Source organism: Diachasmimorpha longicaudata, chromosome 2, assembly GCF_034640455.1.
Source record: "Diachasmimorpha longicaudata isolate KC_UGA_2023 chromosome 2, iyDiaLong2, whole genome shotgun sequence".
NCBI lineage: Eukaryota > Metazoa > Arthropoda > Insecta > Hymenoptera > Braconidae > Diachasmimorpha > Diachasmimorpha longicaudata.
The window spans coordinates 6,427,108-6,445,087 of record NC_087226.1 but is presented as its reverse complement, the minus strand read 5'-3'; the positions used below and the strand labels follow the sequence as shown (position 1 = coordinate 6,445,087).

The following is a 17,980-nucleotide window of genomic DNA, read 5'->3' as shown; positions in this document are numbered from 1 at the left end:
TTATTCCCAGATTTTACGCTTAGGTATAACCGGCATTGTAAAGAAACCACTAAAGCCATTCACTGCAAATGCACGGGAAAAATTTGTCCACAAGAAATTTTCATACTTTTCGTTTTCGAAACATTTTCATCCCACAGGAAATTCTCTTTATCGTAGAATCTTTTGTGGCTTAATTTTGTAGACAAATTTGGTCTTTAAAAATAAAAGTTTGGGAGGTGAGAGGTGCAGGAGCTTTTCCAATACTTTTTAGTTTCTCAAACGTGACGTCAGTATATATATACCGGAAGTCGCAATTTTTGTGTAATACCCTTAAGTGATCCAGCATAACTGCGAGAATCGAGGAAAATACTAGTCAGGGAACAAATATGAATTTATCTCGTTTTAATTCTCAATATTCATATTTTACAAAAAATTAAGTGAGTCATTGACTGTGGAATTTTAACGCCCAGAGAAATTGCGCGAATTCTTGCGTGAAGTATTTGATAAACGATAGCAGACCCATGCTATATTTGCCCCTCCACCCAGGGATTTTTTATTTTAGGGAAAAATTAAAAAAAAACTCAAATCAGTAACAGAATAACCGAATGTGACCGCTCACACTCGCTACATTCCCCTCTGTAATTGATGTAATTACTCCCGAAATGGCATTAATTTATTTAATTTAACGCTAATAATGTGGAAAACACGTGATCATTAATTGGTAGGATCGTAAATAATAATGTGAAAAATATACATCGTTATCCATGGATAATTGAATGTAATTGGGTTGCGTTTGATGACAGATGTAAACCTCTTCATCCCTAACGTAATCCACGCATATACACAAACCTCTGGGTGGATGGCTCTATAATTTATAAACTAGGTGCAGGGCGGTGGGGATAGGTTGGAGGCTGGTTTAGGGAGAGGGTAATTGCAGATAACGATGGGGCGTTACGGATAACAAGCCGACATGGGAGATACGGGACACCAACGCACTGTGGGGATGCTGCTGGCCCCTTGCACAGTGATGAGCGTTATAAACCCACCCCGTACAACCTTAAGGTTAGTTATTGCGGTAGGAGTATGTGTCGTGCGACCTCGGTATTAAATTATCTTTCCTACGCATTTCGGAAAAGGCCGAATGTGGTGTCAGCGATACGGAATGAATTTATAGAATTTATTGGGATTGATAATACCTCTGACTTATTACTTCCGAATTGAAATTTTTTATCGGTCTGATTTAGGGTTTTGATTCTTTGTATTACGCGCGGAGAGAAATAATCAGTAAAAATTACCGTACCCAAGGTCGTTTACCGATTACATAAGTGTTTTCTTCTTGAAACATTTCTCGCGCGCGTACTGGACTATCGACTGAGCACAAACTCAAGCAAAATTTTGCTGTTGATCTGACTTTTGTTTAGAATTTTTTTGCTTCTTGAATTTTCCAAGTGCAATCTATCTTTATCGGATTTACTTAAGGGGGAAATCTCGAGATATCAATGAACAGTCGGTGAGAAAATAATTCTCGAATTCCTGGACAAATCGTTAGAAATGCACAATTTCGCCCGAGGATTAACCTGGGAGAAGGTAGAGGGAAGAACAAACGGGAAAGAGAAAAAGTAAAAAATACGAGGCCTGGTGACAACTGGGTGGAGTAAAATCGTGGTGGGCAACAGGATGTCTCATTCAAGAGAGGGGTTAACAATACGATTTGTACCGGCAGTTGTCTCTCTCCTTCGCCCCACTCATATTGTTGGTACATTTTGAATGACAATGGGTATTACGACAATAAGCCATTGACAATGTACACGCGTTACGGAAAGGGACGTGGCGACGGAGGTTCGGTGGAGTAAGGGGATGTTGACAGAGAGGGGATTTTTGAGGGGTATAAACCCGCTTGACTGTACTTTTCACGCCCTTTTGCTATTGCTACTACTACCCACTTTTTTCATACTTCTTTTTGGAATCAGTTTTAAGCATCTGGTAACTATGCAATTTCGCTCAGCGTGAGTAGTGATGCTAATCGTGTGGAGAGAACTATTGAGTTGAATTGAGACATACCATTCACTGATGTCTCTTAGATATTTCATTTTCATTTTTTGAAAATATTCTCCATTACTATGGTCTTCTTCTATCATCACTAAGTAGTTGTTACTCTACTTTAAAAACTCATTGCTTTTAGGGTTCGATAAAATATCTGGAACATATGAACGAGCCCTTCAAATCATTCCATAATCCATTTATTATTTTCAAACATGAAATAATTCATCTGCACAATATTGATATTATTTACATAACTATGTTTCTCTTGTATATCGCTCATCAAATATCAATAATTATATTTTCAAATATTTTTTTTTTTCAAATCTTACTTCTTCTCCTTTACTATGCGTTTGGAAGACAGAGGTTTATATCATACTTTAATTATCATTTACGCATATATTCTGCGAATATATAATATATATTTCATTCATGACAATAAATATGTACATGTAAACAGGTAAAATTATATAATTATGCGTGTTAATCACACCCGCACGCATCGAATAATGTAACGATGTTTTTTTTTCCCCCGAAACTAATTGAGGGAAAAATAGTGAGGATATGTATAATATATATTCATCTGTTTTCATGGATAATTAACCAAGTGAATTGTTATCAACATGCTTTTCTTAATCAGCTTAGTGAATAGACAGAGTATTTTATTCATTCACGAATAGTTTGACAAAGATTTATTGACTCTGGAAAAATTGAATCGACGTTGCATGATCGCAAGATGCAATTTGATTTATTTTGCTACGTCTTGAATTAATTGAATAATAGGATAATAAGATTTTTTTTTCTTTCCTATAAATACTTCTAGAAACCCAATAGAGTACATAAAAACAGTTTCGAGTCTATCATTTCAAGCACCATCTATAGGCATGTTTTTTATGCATATGGGAATGAATATTAAAGAGAGTTTCAGGGATTGCGATAGCCATTCAGCTTAGCTGCCTTATAGGGCTTTGATTTATTAAAATTTTTTGTACAACTAATAACGCGTAAGAAATGTTTAACCATCAATGCAAGCGCTTACGGTGCGAAATTTTGTGGAATCAGATATTTCAATGTCGCTTATGTTTTAGGGAGAAATATATTGTACTCTAAAAACACTGAAAAATTTAAAGAGTATTTTTCAAGAATTGTTTCAGTTATTTTCTGTCAGCAACAATCTTCCCTCAGCACATGTTTTTTGTCAATATACTTCGTAGCTTGATCATTCCGACAGAAGTCCATAGGATTCGACGGAAAAATGATGGATTTTCGCAACGAAAGCGCTTGGATTCTTCACCTATTCCATATCAACTTAACGCTATGCAAACCGAACGCGATTTCGTAAAGCGAATTTTTCCCACGACCTCGAGATTACATTTTTGAAAGAAATAAAAAATCTAGCCACCCTCTCCAAGGACTGAACTACGCCGGCATTGAAAAGGTACTTTTTCCAGTCCTGGGAGTGGTACTGGCCCTTTCCCGAACTGGCAAAAGTCCAACTCACGACGGAAAGATGTTCGCACCTAGTGCCACAACGTTTTTGGACAAGTGTGAAGTTGGCATTCCGGAATAAACCCTGATAGGACGTGGGGAGTAGCCAACAGTGGACCGAGTTTCGGCCAACTGTTGAACAATGTTGGCCGACCCTCGGGCGACTGTTGGCGATGCCTCGCAGCGGATCAGGGAAGACGAGGACTGGCCAACCACTCGTCTGCAAAATCCCATCGTTGCTGATTTGGGAGTTTTGGAGCTATGCAGTACCAACATTCAGACGAGAAATTATGAGAAGCAGTACAGAAATAGCATATATCGATACAAATGCAGTGAGTGTTTCACAGGTGTGAAGTTGGTAGCCCGTACGGAGAGAAAAATTATTTAAAAATTACGTGCCTGTTCCATAATCTGCCAGTTAAAACAGTATTCAGTGAAAATTACGAAAGAGGTTCGCATTTTTTCACTGAACGTTCCCTAGTTTTTCCTGAACGTTCTGGATTATGGAACAGCCACGTTATTTCTGAAGATCAGGAACGAATATTTTCTCTTCGTGCGGGCAGAAGTCCAGGAGTGCCAATCACACGAGTTGAAAATTCCTGTCTCACTCGTATCGAAATACGATCTTCCGTTTAAAAATGCGCAAACGATCATTTTCTACACTAGTAATGGAAATGATATGCTGTGCTGGCGCATGGAAAACTGCCGGTTTAAAAACTTGTAGTACAATACATTATTTTACACCTAGCGAAATCTAAACTGGATTTTTTCTAATAAAATAAGAGTATTTTACGTTGATTTGCAAAAAGGTATCTCGAATTTAATCTATCAGAATTTAGTTAAACGAAATTCGGAAAAACAAACTGTGAACGTTGATTGAAAAGCATTTAATAAATTGAATTAATTATCACTGATATCTATCAACGGCATCAAGAATTTTGTAAATGACTTTATAATTCTTATCACACTCCAGAGTCTAATTGATTTTTCTTGAAAGTTCTTGAAATAAATTATTTTTTCATTTTATTCGGTCTGGGCTGTATGAGTTTTTCCTAGAAAATAGATGAGATAGATGAACTTCGTCCTCAAGTAAATCCGAGATACCTTTCATTGAGGAATAACCACGAAATGCGCTTGTTTTATTAAAAACTATTGAATTAGACAATGAGATTTTCTCATCACAAGTAGTATTTCTTGATATGCTGATATTGACGATGTTAAATAATTTATTCTTCAACTTCCTCACGGACAAAGTGGTGTTTTACTCTTCCAGTTTATATATGCGTGTGAGTGGCGCACCCTGAATTTCTTCCAACGCTCTCAACCCCACGCACTCTCTACTCCACTCACATCGATATGTTTTGTGCGTCCTTGCATGAGAGGGTTGATGATTGTTTTTTAAGATTAAAGAACGTGGTACGCACGTTATTCGTTCACAAATGTTCTTCATATTTTTTATTATCCATACAACCATTGGAGTTTGCGATTTTCTTAGATTTCGCTTGTCACAAACGAATCATTGTTTTTAATCATAGTTTATTGGGCAATGCAATTGATATCCGGCAATTAAATTGTCCAATTAATTCTAGATCGTATTGACTATTTTGCGATAAAAATTTTGGATTTCACTAACGAAAGCGGTGAAGGTTTGTCGAGAGATTGGTTTGGACAATAATCGATTTTTGATATTAATTAATAAAAAGTCTAATTGCTCAATTATTTATACCTCATTGCTCCAGGAAACATGGATATTTCTAAATACTTTGTATTCATGAGTATTGTTGAGTTATGAAAATTAAAAAATACGTCGAAGAAAAGCAAAGTAGAATTGAATAGAAAATAATCGAATTCAATCGAACTAGAAGACTTTTGGAAATCACATTTTGATATATGACATGGGAGATTTTTCAAAGTCATCCCCACATAATTCAACAGTAAGAAAGATATTCAAACTAACAAAAAATAAATACGAAAGTGCATAATTACATTAGCATAATAATTATCATTAAAGCATTCACATATTGTGGACAGTATTTGCCTGAGAATGAAAAGTGGAAAAAAAGTTACGTGGAGATATAGTCCTGAGGTAAAAGAATGAATTATAGATATGGATTTTCGAAGGGGACTCATAATACAAACTCCAAACAATTTTCAGAACTCAATCCATTAACGATTCCATAATAATAAAAATTTTCACTTCCAGTGCAATTGCAGTGTTACTTTTGTAGTGATAATTTTGGTTTGAACTGCACAGACAAACTATGATTTTTATTCATAAATTCACATAGCCCTAATATTCAGTTGTATTCGAAAATCTAGATGAATTCTATATCGATTAAAACTAAGGCCAAGAATTGTAGGAATTTAGTATCTTATTTTGACGTATTTTCCATTCAGTTTTAACAGTAAAAATTTACTCCATCGTATCGTACTTGACCTTTTTAATTTTGAAGTATCGCCATCCAGCGTAGCCAGTGATAGTTAGTAGTACTGCAGCGGCTAGGGTTGATCCAACAGCCACTGGAGCTGTTTCATCCCTCCCAGCTCGTGCGCTCAATGATTTGCAAGAAAAAGACTCGGCAAAATCGTTAGTCTTGAACTTGAATGGCTGCAGTTGTATTTCTCTGTAACAAGTAATGATTTACTTTGAAATTCCATTACACCTGTGAGTGTAAACTTTCATAATACAAGTATTAATTACCTCAGCTCCAGGGTGGCATTATTTTTTCCGTCTGAAAGGGGAAGATCGATTTCCTCGCAGGTGAAGGACTTGCCAACCGGTGTTGGAAACAGTGTTGGATTATATTTCTGATTGGTACTGAGTCGAATCGTTTTTTCTATAATTTTACAAGGGAGCATTAAACAATTGGCGTTATTACGTGTACAAACAAGTCGAAAAACCTCAGCCATTCACAAACAATTCTTTCCTCCAATTAGTAACTACAAAACAATTCGTCCTCAGTTTTCTTTACAAGCACAGGCCATTAATGACATTTTCGGAATCTCGCATTATCAGTCCCAAAAATACCGATGGCTGATCACGGTTTCTAATTTAAATTGTATCTTAAACCTAACGATTCCCTCCCTGACTCGTTACTGAACATCTAATCAACTTACTGGGTTGATCGATGTGCTCGAAATGACGGTCACTGGAGTTATAAGTCAACTCGATTTTATCCACGTACCACCTCTCGCCCCCCGGGGTCTACAATAAAAAACAGAACATGATTCAGTGGAATATTTGGAAATGTTTCATATCTACATTAATTATTTTACAAAAATGGAACGAAGCTCGTTTATTTATATTTTAGCTGGTTTGAGTTGTGTCAATCCATCATCAAACCACATTACTTAAAATTCAAGCCATTAAATTTTTTTATCTCCATTTTATTTCTCCATAAACTCCATTTCAAATTAAATCTCGAGCAATCAAAAAATTTAATTTAAAAAAAAGGACATTAACCAACCTTAGCAAAGCTCCAGGATAACACGTAGGCATCCCACTTGAGTGACATAGTGACAAAGTTCTCCTTCTCACAGTTTCCAGTAACAGTGGCATCATCTGGTATATAAATATTTGCGGTACGCTCATCTCCAAATGTTGTACGATACTTGGCCGAAACAAGCGCATCCACTTGAAGTAGAATACATGCACGTCCATCAGGGCTGTTGAGCCTATAGAGTACTGGACCTCCCGACAATATTTTGGGAGCTTGTGGTACTGCAGTGGTGGTGGAAGCCTCACTGGTTGTAGTCTTCAACAACCCCATACTCTTCGGCTAAAAGAAACAAATTCATATCAACATTCCACCCAATGTCGTATGATGTTGAGCATTTTCCTCTAAAATTTTCCATGTCAAACGACTGAAAGGAAAACTAATGTCTGTATTTCCGCAACCTTTTGTCGACATTTTTCAAACATAAAAATAACGGGCAGGTGACCTTATCGCTTTGCGTCATTAGTCTCTCTTTTTGGCTTTTACCAGTGCCAGTAGTGGTAAAATTCTAAATGAGAGTATTCAACCTTTTAACGGAAACGATTTATCCAAAAGATTTAGATTATTCCATCGCCTGTTGCGCTTGTCGAAATTATTAAGCTCCCGTACAGCTATAATTATACAAAATATGGCGTTTTTAATGGCCCTACCCAATTTCAACTCCATATCTTCTTTTTTAATTGAATTTCCAGTATTTTTTATTTTAATTTTCCATCGCACGCACATAGACGCCCTGACGTTCATTTTATTATGATAATCATTCGATATAATAAAAAAAATGGAAAACTTTAATTAATTTGAAAGATTAGAATGTACCTGTTGGGAAGTCAAAACCATTTCACTGAGGACGAAAATCGTTAAAGTATTTGAATATCATTGAGTTCATCATTAATACCCAAACTCCTTCGGGCTTTAACTCAAGTGTAAATATCATCCCCTCGTGATGTTCATTTAATTGAATTTACTGTTTGAATGACTTACACTAGAAAACCAATATAAAGGCTTGGTACTTAGCATATCACATTTCGTGGAATGTGTAGGTGTGGTCATAAGCCACTCACGAATAGGTGAATAGAAGGAGTAACATCTGAGTAAACTTGTGACGTACGATTGCGGTCATAGGGAGACGGTGCACGGGGTTGCAATTGTCCCTGGAGTCTAACAACTGTGTCCTTTAACATTTACTACTTTTCCCAGTAAAAATTTTACTAAATTTACCCACCTCGCGTGTCTAGTGAAAGCAATTTCGATTTCCGTGATTGATACTGATGTAGCAATTTTAAGTGCAAAAGTTCAGCTGTTTTTTCTCATTTAACTTACAATTGGTCGAGGAGTAATTTTCAATTCTACGATTGTCCTACTGGGTCTACTCGTCGTGTAGAAATCATCGTAACTTTTCTTTGGTGGTGATGATGGTAAACTGACGGTAGTGGAGAAGAGGCACCCTAGAATGAATATTCAATAAGTTATGAGTTAATTCTGACGATAATTTATGTCATCTAGATTTTGCTTTTGACTTTTCGACAATTTTTTTAGTGACGAGAAATAATTACTCACAGAGAATGACGAATTTTCTGGAGATGATTGAGTGAATCATGACGATTTGTCTAAGAATACTGGTGCACAAGGTGAGGACAGCGGTAGAACCTGCTGGAGTCGTTTTCCTACACACTTGACAGTCCTTTGACAGTAGTATTTCACCGTGGTAGAGAGAACGCTGATATTGTCAGAGGGGAGAGAAGTTCCATCATGGAGAAGTGAATCGCGCAGCGGATCAATAACAATAGGTGTCTCAGCCATGCGCCAGAACTCTAAAATTACTTGTCGAGAAAGCCTTTCACAAGTTGCAGTTCAATTTCTTTATGATTTTCCTAATTGTCCGTTGGTCATTAAAATTTGCTTCAAAGAATTAAATATGCAAATAGCTGGATATACTATAGAAGTGGTGAGAGTGATGAGACTGATTTGAATTCGAATATTTTGAATACGAATTTTATGATTGGAACATTCTGCGCCATCTGTGAAGGCAACGTCATCGGCACCTCGGATTTCCTCCGTGTCGATTATTGATAGAGCAGATCCGTTCATTTTATCATGAGGGATTTGCAGAGTTGATATGGGAGATTGTTAACGCTTATGGAGCGACCTTAATACCACAATTGCATAACGGTGGCGTATGAACTCCGGTGGTGAAGGTGCCTGTCGGTAAGGCCAAGGTCGATAAAGTGGCATTCAATTCGTGAGGGGATTTGAAATTTTTCCAGGGGCTCTGGCAATGCTCTAAGACCGGTTCCCTATGTTCTTCGCATTTTTCTCGGCTCCTGGGGCCTCCCAAAGCATAAAACCCCCCAGTTAGCCACGTTCTTCATGGTAATATCTTACCGTCAATCATGTTCACCATCAGAGTTCATACGTCATCGCTCTGAAAATTTGCGGTTGAAGCAGCTCCATAAATGTTATCCATCTATCATATAAGCCCTGGGCTTTGTCTTAAAATTCATCTCATATACTGGGTGAGAGTTACATAGAAATCACATTTACGGGAGGGTAATTTTTAAACCTGAGAACCTGTCAACAGAGGAAATGTACAATTATACGTTATGTCCCAAAATTAATCTATTAATTTAATATATTTGTTAAGTATCTAAAGTATGTTCTTTTGAACTGTCCATCGATTATTGTTGTATTCTGTTCCAATGTTTGACTGACATTTGAATTGAAAGTTTGACCCTAGTGGCGGTCGATATTTGACATCTTACTACTGAAGATTTTAATTGCATTGTAATCAAACTTTTCCCTACAATCGACTAGGTTCATACTCCGATATCTTGTTTATCACAATTATATGGAATAATCGATATCTGTGAAGTATCTAAATCGCGTTTTATCGAGTGAATCTGGTTACCATGGGTAACAATATTTTTTATTCTCCGCGTATCAAGACGAGATAACAATAATTGAATCAATCATACTATCGACAATAGCAACGCTATACATGATCGAACGAACCCCGTGTTTTTTGCCTCATCTTGCTCAACCTCCATTGACACTCGCCTCTGCTACTCTTGAGACTAATTTCGTGTACATACGTCATCGAAGGTCACAATCAGGCGTTCCAGGAAATTCGCTCAGTTGGAAGGAACGATGCACAGTTTCATCGCGGTCTTCATACCATCAACATCTAGTGAAAGAATTTGCAAGAGTGGGCGTACCTTGGAAACAAGATTAAAATGTACGACTGGAGCGTTGTTTGCAGCGTTTTGCTGGTCATTGTCGCAGTTTATTATTGGTTCATCCGTCGTAATTATCATGAAAAACGTGACATAATACACGAAAAGCCATATCCATTTTTTGGCAATAGTCTGCCCATTTTACTCTGGACAAAGTCATTCGCCGAATGGGTCCAGGATATTTACCATTTGCACAAGGAAGCAAAGTACGTCGGATTTTATGATTTCAATGATCCTGTCATCATGATTCGTGATCCAGAGCTCATAAAAAATATCACAATCAAAAGCTTTGATCACTTCGTGGATCATCGATCTTTTACCGAATCCGATCAAGAGCCTCTTTTCTCCAAAAATTTATTCGCTCTGCGTGGAGCCAAGTGGCGAGAAGTTAGAACACTTTTGACTCCTGCCTTCACATCTAGTAAAATGAAAGCAATGTTCAAGTTGATGTCCAGCTGTGGGGAGAATTTTGCAAATTATCTGGCAGAAAATGCGGCAAAGGAATCAACCATAAACTCCAAGGATGCATTCACCAAATATACTAGCGATGTCATTGCCACGTGTGCTTTTGGTGTAGCTGTGGATAGCATGAGAAATCCAAACAATGATTTCTACATTCTGGGTAAAAAAGCTACCAATTTCGAAGGTGTTGATAAGTTTTTTAAATTTTTCGTCATCAGAGTCAGTTCAACACTAGCTAAGTACTTGGGTGTGAGAATCACTGATAGCAAAGTCGAAGCATTTTTCAATGAACTTGTGAGGAATACTATTGAAACAAGAGACAGAGAGGGAATTACACGACCAGATATGATTCAACTGATGATGGAAACACGAAATAATAAACCAGGGACAGGGCCCACTCTAACAATTCAGGATATGGTGTGCCAGGCTTTTATTTTCTTCTTTGGTGGATTTGATTCAACATCTTCAGGGATGTGCTTCGTTGCTCATTTGATTGCAACTCATCCAGATGTACAGAAAAAATTACAAGAAGAAGTGGATAATGTATGTGAGCAGTGCGAAGAATCAGTTACTTACGATGCAATTAATAATATGAAGTTCTTGGATGCTGTTATTAATGAGTCTCTGAGGCTGTATCCAGTTCAACCAGCTATGGATAGGCTCTGCACGAAGAGTTTCGAGTTGCCACCTGCTTTACCAGGCAAAGAACCAGTTAAATTGGAACCTGGTGATATCCTGTTTTTGCCATATTATGCACTGCATAGAGATCCTAATTATTTTCCAAATCCAAATGATTTTCGTCCGGAACGTTTCATTGAGGATCCAAAAATGACGCTTCATTCACCCGCATACCTGCCGTTTGGAGCTGGTCCGAGAATGTGCATTGGAAATCGATTTGCTCTTTTGGAGATCAAAGTATTGATATTCCACTTAATTGCCAAATGTACACTGAAACCGGGGAAGAACATGATTCTACCTTTGGAGTTGACCAAAACCAATTTAGCCATGAGTGCCAAAGGTGGATTTTGGTTGGAACTTGAACCTCGTCATAAGTGACGGAGAAAGTTATCAGAATGAAAACTACTTATAACAGTGGAACTCAGTGCTATAAGTTATAAATGAATATTTTGGAAATTGTGAATGAGCCACCTTTTCCCTTTCAAACAATTTTTTCTTTTTTTTACACATCATTATTTGTAATGAACATATTAAACATATAACAAAGTTAATTGCAGAAGAAAATGTATTCACTTTGTAGAATGTAAAAAAAAAATTTGTCTATTTTCAATTGTTTTCCACCTTTAAATTATAAAAATGAAAACCATTCCATCTTGTGTAAAATATCGACATCAGTCGATTTTTATTTCTCCATAAGTCTGACAAGAAAAAGAAAATAATAAATTCAAAATAATGTTTTGTCTCAATTACACAAGAAAATGAAATTATAATCCTCTCATTGAAATTAAAAAAAACTTTCCTCATTGTATACTTTTATTAAAAAAAAAACCACAATTTCCGCATTGTCTCATTTCATTCATTTCCTCTAAAAATTCCTCATTATTCGTTGGGAAATGCGTCATTTATCTATTGACAGAGAAATGTGATTTATCTACAAGATCTCTTTTCGGGAAAATTCATTGATTCCAAGAACTAATAGAGTGGCGTCATTTTTCCGTCAGTTATCACAATTCTTAGAAATCAAAGCACTTTAATTACAAGCAGATTACTTTGTATTAGCAGTGATTTTGCTTACTTATGTCATACGCCATTGTTCTGATGTATTAGATATTGTTTGTTGTGATGTCTCTGATAAAATTGAGCACGTGTCATCAGATCTTAACCTAATTTTTTACCAGTGATCGAATAAATATACTTTTATATCTCTGATATTAAAATCGCTGTAAAAAATAATAAGTATTAATTATCTGAAGTATGAGTCATAAAATCATCAAGAATTAATTTCAAAATCGTACACTTCCTGATAACAAACGAAAGATAAACGAATGTGATAACAATGTAATTTAGTGTTAGTGTTCATGGACTTGTAATAGTCACTAGTGAAAGTAAAAACCTGGCCTTCCAGTACTAATTCGATAGACCATCGTCCGCTCACCGACAGTTATAGCGGCGTGGCGCAGTTACTTCCGATAATTTGCACCGTTAATATCTATCCAACATCGAGTTCCTGAGGAACACCATCAAAATGGATAATTGGACCGTGGTTTGGAGTATTTTACTAATCATTGTTTCTATCTATTACTGGTTAAGCCGTCGTAGTTACTTTGATAAACATGGCGTAATACATGAGAAATCTCTTCCTTTTGTTGGCAATAGCCTGCCAATTCTACTCCGAAAAAAATCATTTGCAGAATATATACAGGACATTTACAATTTGAGCAGCGAAGCAAAGTACGTCGGTTTTTACGAGTTCAATGATCGTGTAATCCTCATACGTGATCCGGAACTTATAAGGACTGTTGCCATCAGAAACTTCGATCACTTTATGAATCACCGATATGTTAGTGTCTCGGACCTCGACCGTCTGTTCTCCCAAAATTTATTCACTCTTCGTGGGCAGGAATGGCGAGAAATGAGAAATCTTTTGACACCTGCTTTCTCATCTAGTAAACTGAAAATTATGTTAAAAATGATGTCCGACTGTGCGGCGAATTTTACAAATTATGTGATGGAGCACGTGGAAAAGGAATCTGGCATCAATTCCAAAGATGCGTTCACCAAATATACTGCTGACGTCATCGCCACCTGTGCCTTTGGTGTGGCTGTTGATAGTATGAAGAATCCGACCAATGATTTCTACGTTCTAGCTTTACAAGCGACTAAATTCGGGGGATTTTTTCACCTCTTAAAATTCTTGCTCATACGAATGACCCCAAGACTCGCAAAATTTCTCGGAATTAGACTCACTAATAGCAAAGTCGAGGCGTTCTTCAATGACCTCGTGAAGAATACTGTTGAAACGAGAGACAGAGAAGGAATAAAAAGGCCAGATATGATTCAGCTGATGATGGAAAGCCGAAATAGTGAAACAGGAAAAGGACCAGCGCTGACAATTCAGGATATGGTGTGTCAGGTTTTTATTTTTATCCTCGGTGGACTTGATTCATCATCAACGGCGATGTGCTTTATTGCTCATCTGATCTCTACTCATCCAGACGTACAGAAGAAATTGCAAGACGAAGTGGATGATGTGTATGAGCAGTGTGGAGAATCTATTACGTACGAGGCTATCAACAATATGAAGTTTTTGGATGCTGTTATTAATGAATCTCTGAGGCTGTACCCAGTTCAAACAGCTATGGATAGGGTTTGCACCAGGAGTTTCGAGTTACCACCGGCTTTACCGGGCAAAGAACCGCTTAGATTGGAACCTGGTGATGTCCTCTTTTTGCCATTTTATGCACTGCACAGAGATCCTAATTATTTTCCAAATCCGAATGATTTTCTTCCGGAACGTTTCATGGAGGATCCAAAGGGCACACTTCATTCATCCACATATCTGCCATTTGGAATTGGCCCGAGGATATGCATTGGTAATCGATTTGCTCTTTTGGAGATCAAAGTGTTAATATATCACTTGATTTGCAAATGCACGCTGAAACCGGGAAAGAATATGATTTTGCCTTTGGAATTGAGTAAGGATAATATAAATATCACGGCAAAAGGTGGATTCTGGTTGGAAGTGCAGCCTCGGAGCAAGTGAAATCCAGAGTTACCGACCTGAAGGTTAAATACCAAAGATGAATTCAGTGAACCATTTCATCATAATGAAATATTCTCTTTTTTGGAAATTTGAACATTTCAAATAATTTAACGTTTGTACTTAAAATATTGTTTCATTTTTCAATTCATCTTTTATACCGTTCGCCATGTAAACTATTCCAAAAATTTATATCAGTCGATTGCTACTCGTCGATAAAAGTAACGTGGAAATCAATTTGAACGTTTGTCATCGTTATTGGTAAATTTAGCCAAGGACAAGGAAGGAGAAGGAAATTCTAATAATTTCGAAGTAGAGGATAAACTGGATTTAATCCATATTTACCATTGTCAAGGCTTTGATGTATATTTTGAATGCTAAGAGAGAAAATAACTGTCATCAATTTTTTAAATAAAAAAAGTAATGAAAAGAATTTTGTGGGTTTCGTAAGGCGAAAAAAATACAACTGCGTACGTAGCGTTCGTCATGAAGGACTAGGTTCTATCCAGATTTACATGTTTAATTGCATAATATTCAGCAACAACCCATGCATCGTTGTTATCAACACTGACAGTAAGTGTGGTAAATTATAAGGTGAGATGACCTCTGGACAGTTGAAAGAACGATGTTTTGCATCTGTTGATCAAAGAGAATTAATCATAATCATATCTTGAAAAAATACAAAATCCATTGGTTTTTTCCATGTTTACCTTTCTACAATGTCAACCTTCTACCTGTTCCTCGTGGCTCATTAAAAACCGAGTCATTCACTTGAAGAGGAATCGCAAGTATCTGTAAACTTTGCTGGTAGTCTGTTGATTTTTAAATAAAAGTCTCGTCATCAATTACACCCCTTTCCCCTCAACATATTGGACGAATCGCGGATTACAATGAGATACCAATTACTTTTTTTCACTCCAGGCTCGTTGGATCTTTGTTCAGACGTTATCTCGATGGTTTTTCAATAAAAAAAAATTGACATCTCACTCGAAAAATAATCAAGCAACGCGTTAATTCAAAATGCTAATTGTTCCGATATCAGGAACAACATCAATTACCGAACAAATAATCCATGCAATAGCATTTCATTAGTCTCTGCGTGACTTCTAAATGATGAAAATTATCATTCTCGAATCATTAATAGGTGAGGCAGGTGGACTTCTTCCCATGCGAAATGATTATTGCAAAAAGTACGTGGTGAGTTGACTAAACATAGTGATATGTGTATGAATTCTTCCAACAATCGTCATGCAAGGCCAAATCTACATTGAGTAATTGACCAATCGACGTAATAGTGTAGGCTATTGCGTGGCAGTACAAATAAAAATTTGCTAGTGTAAATATTGCACGTCATAAGTTAGAAAAAAACTATTGGCTTCAAATAGATTTAAACAAAGGTCATTAATTAGTTCATTCAAATGGTAGGAAGTACAGTTGTATTCAGTTTTTAAAAAATTCTTTATTTGATACCTTCTCTATATTCAGGGCAGGTTGGCTCTGCCCTTATGTGTAGGTATCAGACAAATTACTATCTGTCATACATCTCTGTGAAATTGTATAACCGTATGTAATTATAACATAATTTCCTAGTCGAATTCTTCAGGAAATTAATTCAGCAGAGGGCAGCCAATCTCATTTAAAATCTCACTTTGAAAATTGTTTTTTTGTTTATAAATTCATTCAATTATTAACCATCTCTATTCATTAAACATCAATCTGAGAATCGAAAAATACGAAAACATTGACTTGAGCATTGTCTTAAAATTTTCATAATTCATATGCCAAATCTTTCCAGCAGTCAAATGAAATAACTGGTTATTACGCATCATTATGAATTTCATATCTCTGGCAATGAATGGTGATATTTTGTACCAAGGGCTGTTGTAAATAGCTACTTGTAGTTGTTGCGCTCGTGTAGTTAAATGTTCACCGATATGACTGAACATGAAAATCTGGATGTACATAAGGTAAATTCTCGTAATCATTGCTGCTATAATTTGGGTGTCTCCAATTTTAAAAGCCCAAAGGAAAATGATTTCTGTAGAAACAAATCGGCCGATAACTTATGCTTCAACATTCTCTCAGAAATAGTAGAATAATTATCAAAGAACGAAAATTACACTGAGATAAATAAAAGTTCTGGAATGAAGATAATGCTCTTCGTTTGGAAACAATTATTCTCATTCTAGAATCCTAGTAAATAGATTCTCACCAGGAAAATTTAGAACATCTTTCGTTTTTACCAGAAATAGAAATGATGAACGTATTTGTCCCAAGTTCGAAGAAAATTAACATATGAAAGACAGCTTCAAAGTCCTCCGCCAATTTAAGCAGTACACTGTGCCTTTTCGAAAACTGTGTCACGATTTTCCGCTGAGTTGACTCGGATTTATTAACATCGAGCTCGTCCAAACTCCTGGACAATAATTCAAATTGTCCACAAAGATGCATCGCAAGACCAAATGCAAATACATCCACACCTAGATACACAGTTGCCAACAGAAATAAGTGTATGCAGACAAATATATAATAAGCACAATAACGTATCGAAGACATTTCTGGATCAACCCAGCATTCTGGCCCAATCGGTATACTTCTCCCAATTATGCTTGCATTATCCGGATGTTTAAAATCAGCTAAATTTGGGAGGTTCGTCAAGATAAGGGGAATTATCGTCATGTAAACTCCAAACATTTGCACCATGAAGACAACTCTTCCAACGTACGCATATCTGAGCATAATATGTCGTGATTTGTTATTTTCAACATGTGCCCAGTCTTGGACGACAGCTTTTAATATGGAAGAAACCCTCTTTTGATGCAACCACGATAGAATAATTTTTATCACAGCCATAGTGCTCGTTCCAATGAGCGTGATAGCATCGACAAATTCAGTAATGCCACCACAATTACCTTTAATAACAATATTCCTCACGAAAACGGCCATCAGCGTTATCTAAATCATAAATTTTCCTTCAAACCAATCTCTAAATACTTGACTTACCGTAAGAAAAAATAAATATCTATTGTATCATACCCGAGGCTATTTTTCGATAAGCCTTAGATTGTTTTAAGGCGTAAATTATTACCTCCCATTTTTTTAATTTGTAGATTTATAATTATTCAATCTATCTCTCCATTTAGAGCCTCGGAAACATGATCCAACTTCAATTACCTCCTGAAAACACCTAAGGAAATAGCCTGGTGTATATACAAGACATATAACAATATCGGTCGAAACAAATTATACGAAGAAATATATCTCACTTGAATAGTGGCCACAAGGAAAACTCGTAGTGACGCCCGATCGTCCAGTGGCCACAGTCCTGCAGTGCGAATCGCATGTTTATATAAATCCAATGCATATTTTGTATTCTTATTCCATTGGGTCTGATGTGCCATAACGTTCTCTTAGTCTAGCGCTCCGAAAACTGACGAGAAATTCTCAGCTTCGAATTTTCACAGCCCCCGGTCTCACGTGAAAATGTGAATAATGAAATTCGCGTGAGAAATTCTTCCAGAGAAAACTAACATGTCATGGGTTGCACCCTAGTTCAATATTATTTA

General features: G+C 36.6%; 3 protein-coding genes across 8 annotated transcripts; 1 reads left to right on the top strand and 2 right to left on the bottom strand.

The window, feature by feature from the left end:
* Window positions 1-2,421: 2,421 nt before the first annotated feature.
* Window positions 2,422-8,863, bottom strand: LOC135173176 (uncharacterized). Its single transcript, XM_064139889.1, has 6 exons — window positions 8,562-8,863; window positions 8,325-8,449; window positions 6,975-7,286; window positions 6,625-6,712; window positions 6,209-6,344; window positions 2,422-6,131 (listed from the first exon to the last, which is right to left on the bottom strand). Exons 1-6 carry the CDS (start codon window positions 8,599-8,601, stop codon window positions 5,921-5,923), a joined length of 912 nt encoding a protein of 303 aa, XP_063995959.1. The 5' UTR covers window positions 8,602-8,863; the 3' UTR covers window positions 2,422-5,920.
* Window positions 8,864-10,030: 1,167 nt separating this feature from the next.
* Window positions 10,031-14,847, top strand: LOC135172998 (uncharacterized). The gene is made up of 2 exons (XM_064139573.1): window positions 10,031-11,748; window positions 12,860-14,847. The coding sequence occupies exons 1-2, from the start codon at window positions 10,235-10,237 to the stop codon at window positions 14,415-14,417; spliced, it is 3,072 nt and encodes a 1,023-aa protein (XP_063995643.1). The 5' UTR covers window positions 10,031-10,234; the 3' UTR covers window positions 14,418-14,847.
* Window positions 12,054-17,921, bottom strand: LOC135173175 (uncharacterized). 6 transcript variants are annotated; one of them, XR_010301269.1, is made up of 4 exons: window positions 17,681-17,921; window positions 16,658-17,369; window positions 15,125-16,452; window positions 12,054-15,050 (listed from the first exon to the last, which is right to left on the bottom strand). XR_010301269.1 is itself a non-coding variant. In XM_064139883.1 (3 exons), the coding sequence occupies exons 1-3, from the start codon at window positions 17,813-17,815 to the stop codon at window positions 16,112-16,114; spliced, it is 1,188 nt and encodes a 395-aa protein (XP_063995953.1). In that variant the 5' UTR covers window positions 17,816-17,921; the 3' UTR covers window positions 12,054-16,111. The 6 variants fall into 6 exon arrangements, 5 of the variants coding, with proteins under 5 accessions (XP_063995953.1, XP_063995955.1, XP_063995957.1 ...); XM_064139883.1 differs by having other exon boundaries at window positions 12,054-16,452; XM_064139885.1 differs by having other exon boundaries at window positions 12,054-16,452; window positions 17,451-17,823.
* Window positions 17,922-17,980: the final 59 nt, after the last annotated feature.

Excerpts from the sequence above, each read along its gene's own strand:
- LOC135172998 (XM_064139573.1), top strand. The coding sequence starts at position 10,235 with ATGTACGACTGGAGCGTTGTTTGCAGCGTTTTGCTGGTCATTGTCGCA. Across the intron at positions 11,749-12,859 it reads GAACTTGAACCTCGTCATAA|ATATCTATCCAACATCGAGT; the intron begins GTGACGGAGAAA and ends TTTGCACCGTTA.
- LOC135173175 (XM_064139883.1), bottom strand. The coding sequence starts at position 17,815 with ATGGCACATCAGACCCAATGGAATAAGAATACAAAATATGCATTGGAT. Across the intron at positions 17,370-17,680 it reads TCCTTGTGGCCACTATTCAA|ATAACGCTGATGGCCGTTTT; the intron begins GTGAGATATATT and ends TTTATGATTTAG. Across the intron at positions 16,453-16,657 it reads GTTCATCATTTCTATTTCTG|AAATCATTTTCCTTTGGGCT; the intron begins GTAAAAACGAAA and ends TTGTTTCTACAG.
- LOC135173176 (XM_064139889.1), bottom strand. The coding sequence starts at position 8,601 with ATGATTCACTCAATCATCTCCAGAAAATTCGTCATTCTCT. Across the intron at positions 6,713-6,974 it reads TATCCTGGAGCTTTGCTAAG|ACCCCGGGGGGCGAGAGGTG; the intron begins GTTGGTTAATGT and ends TTTTTATTGTAG. Across the intron at positions 6,132-6,208 it reads AATGCCACCCTGGAGCTGAG|AGAAATACAACTGCAGCCAT; the intron begins GTAATTAATACT and ends TACTTGTTACAG.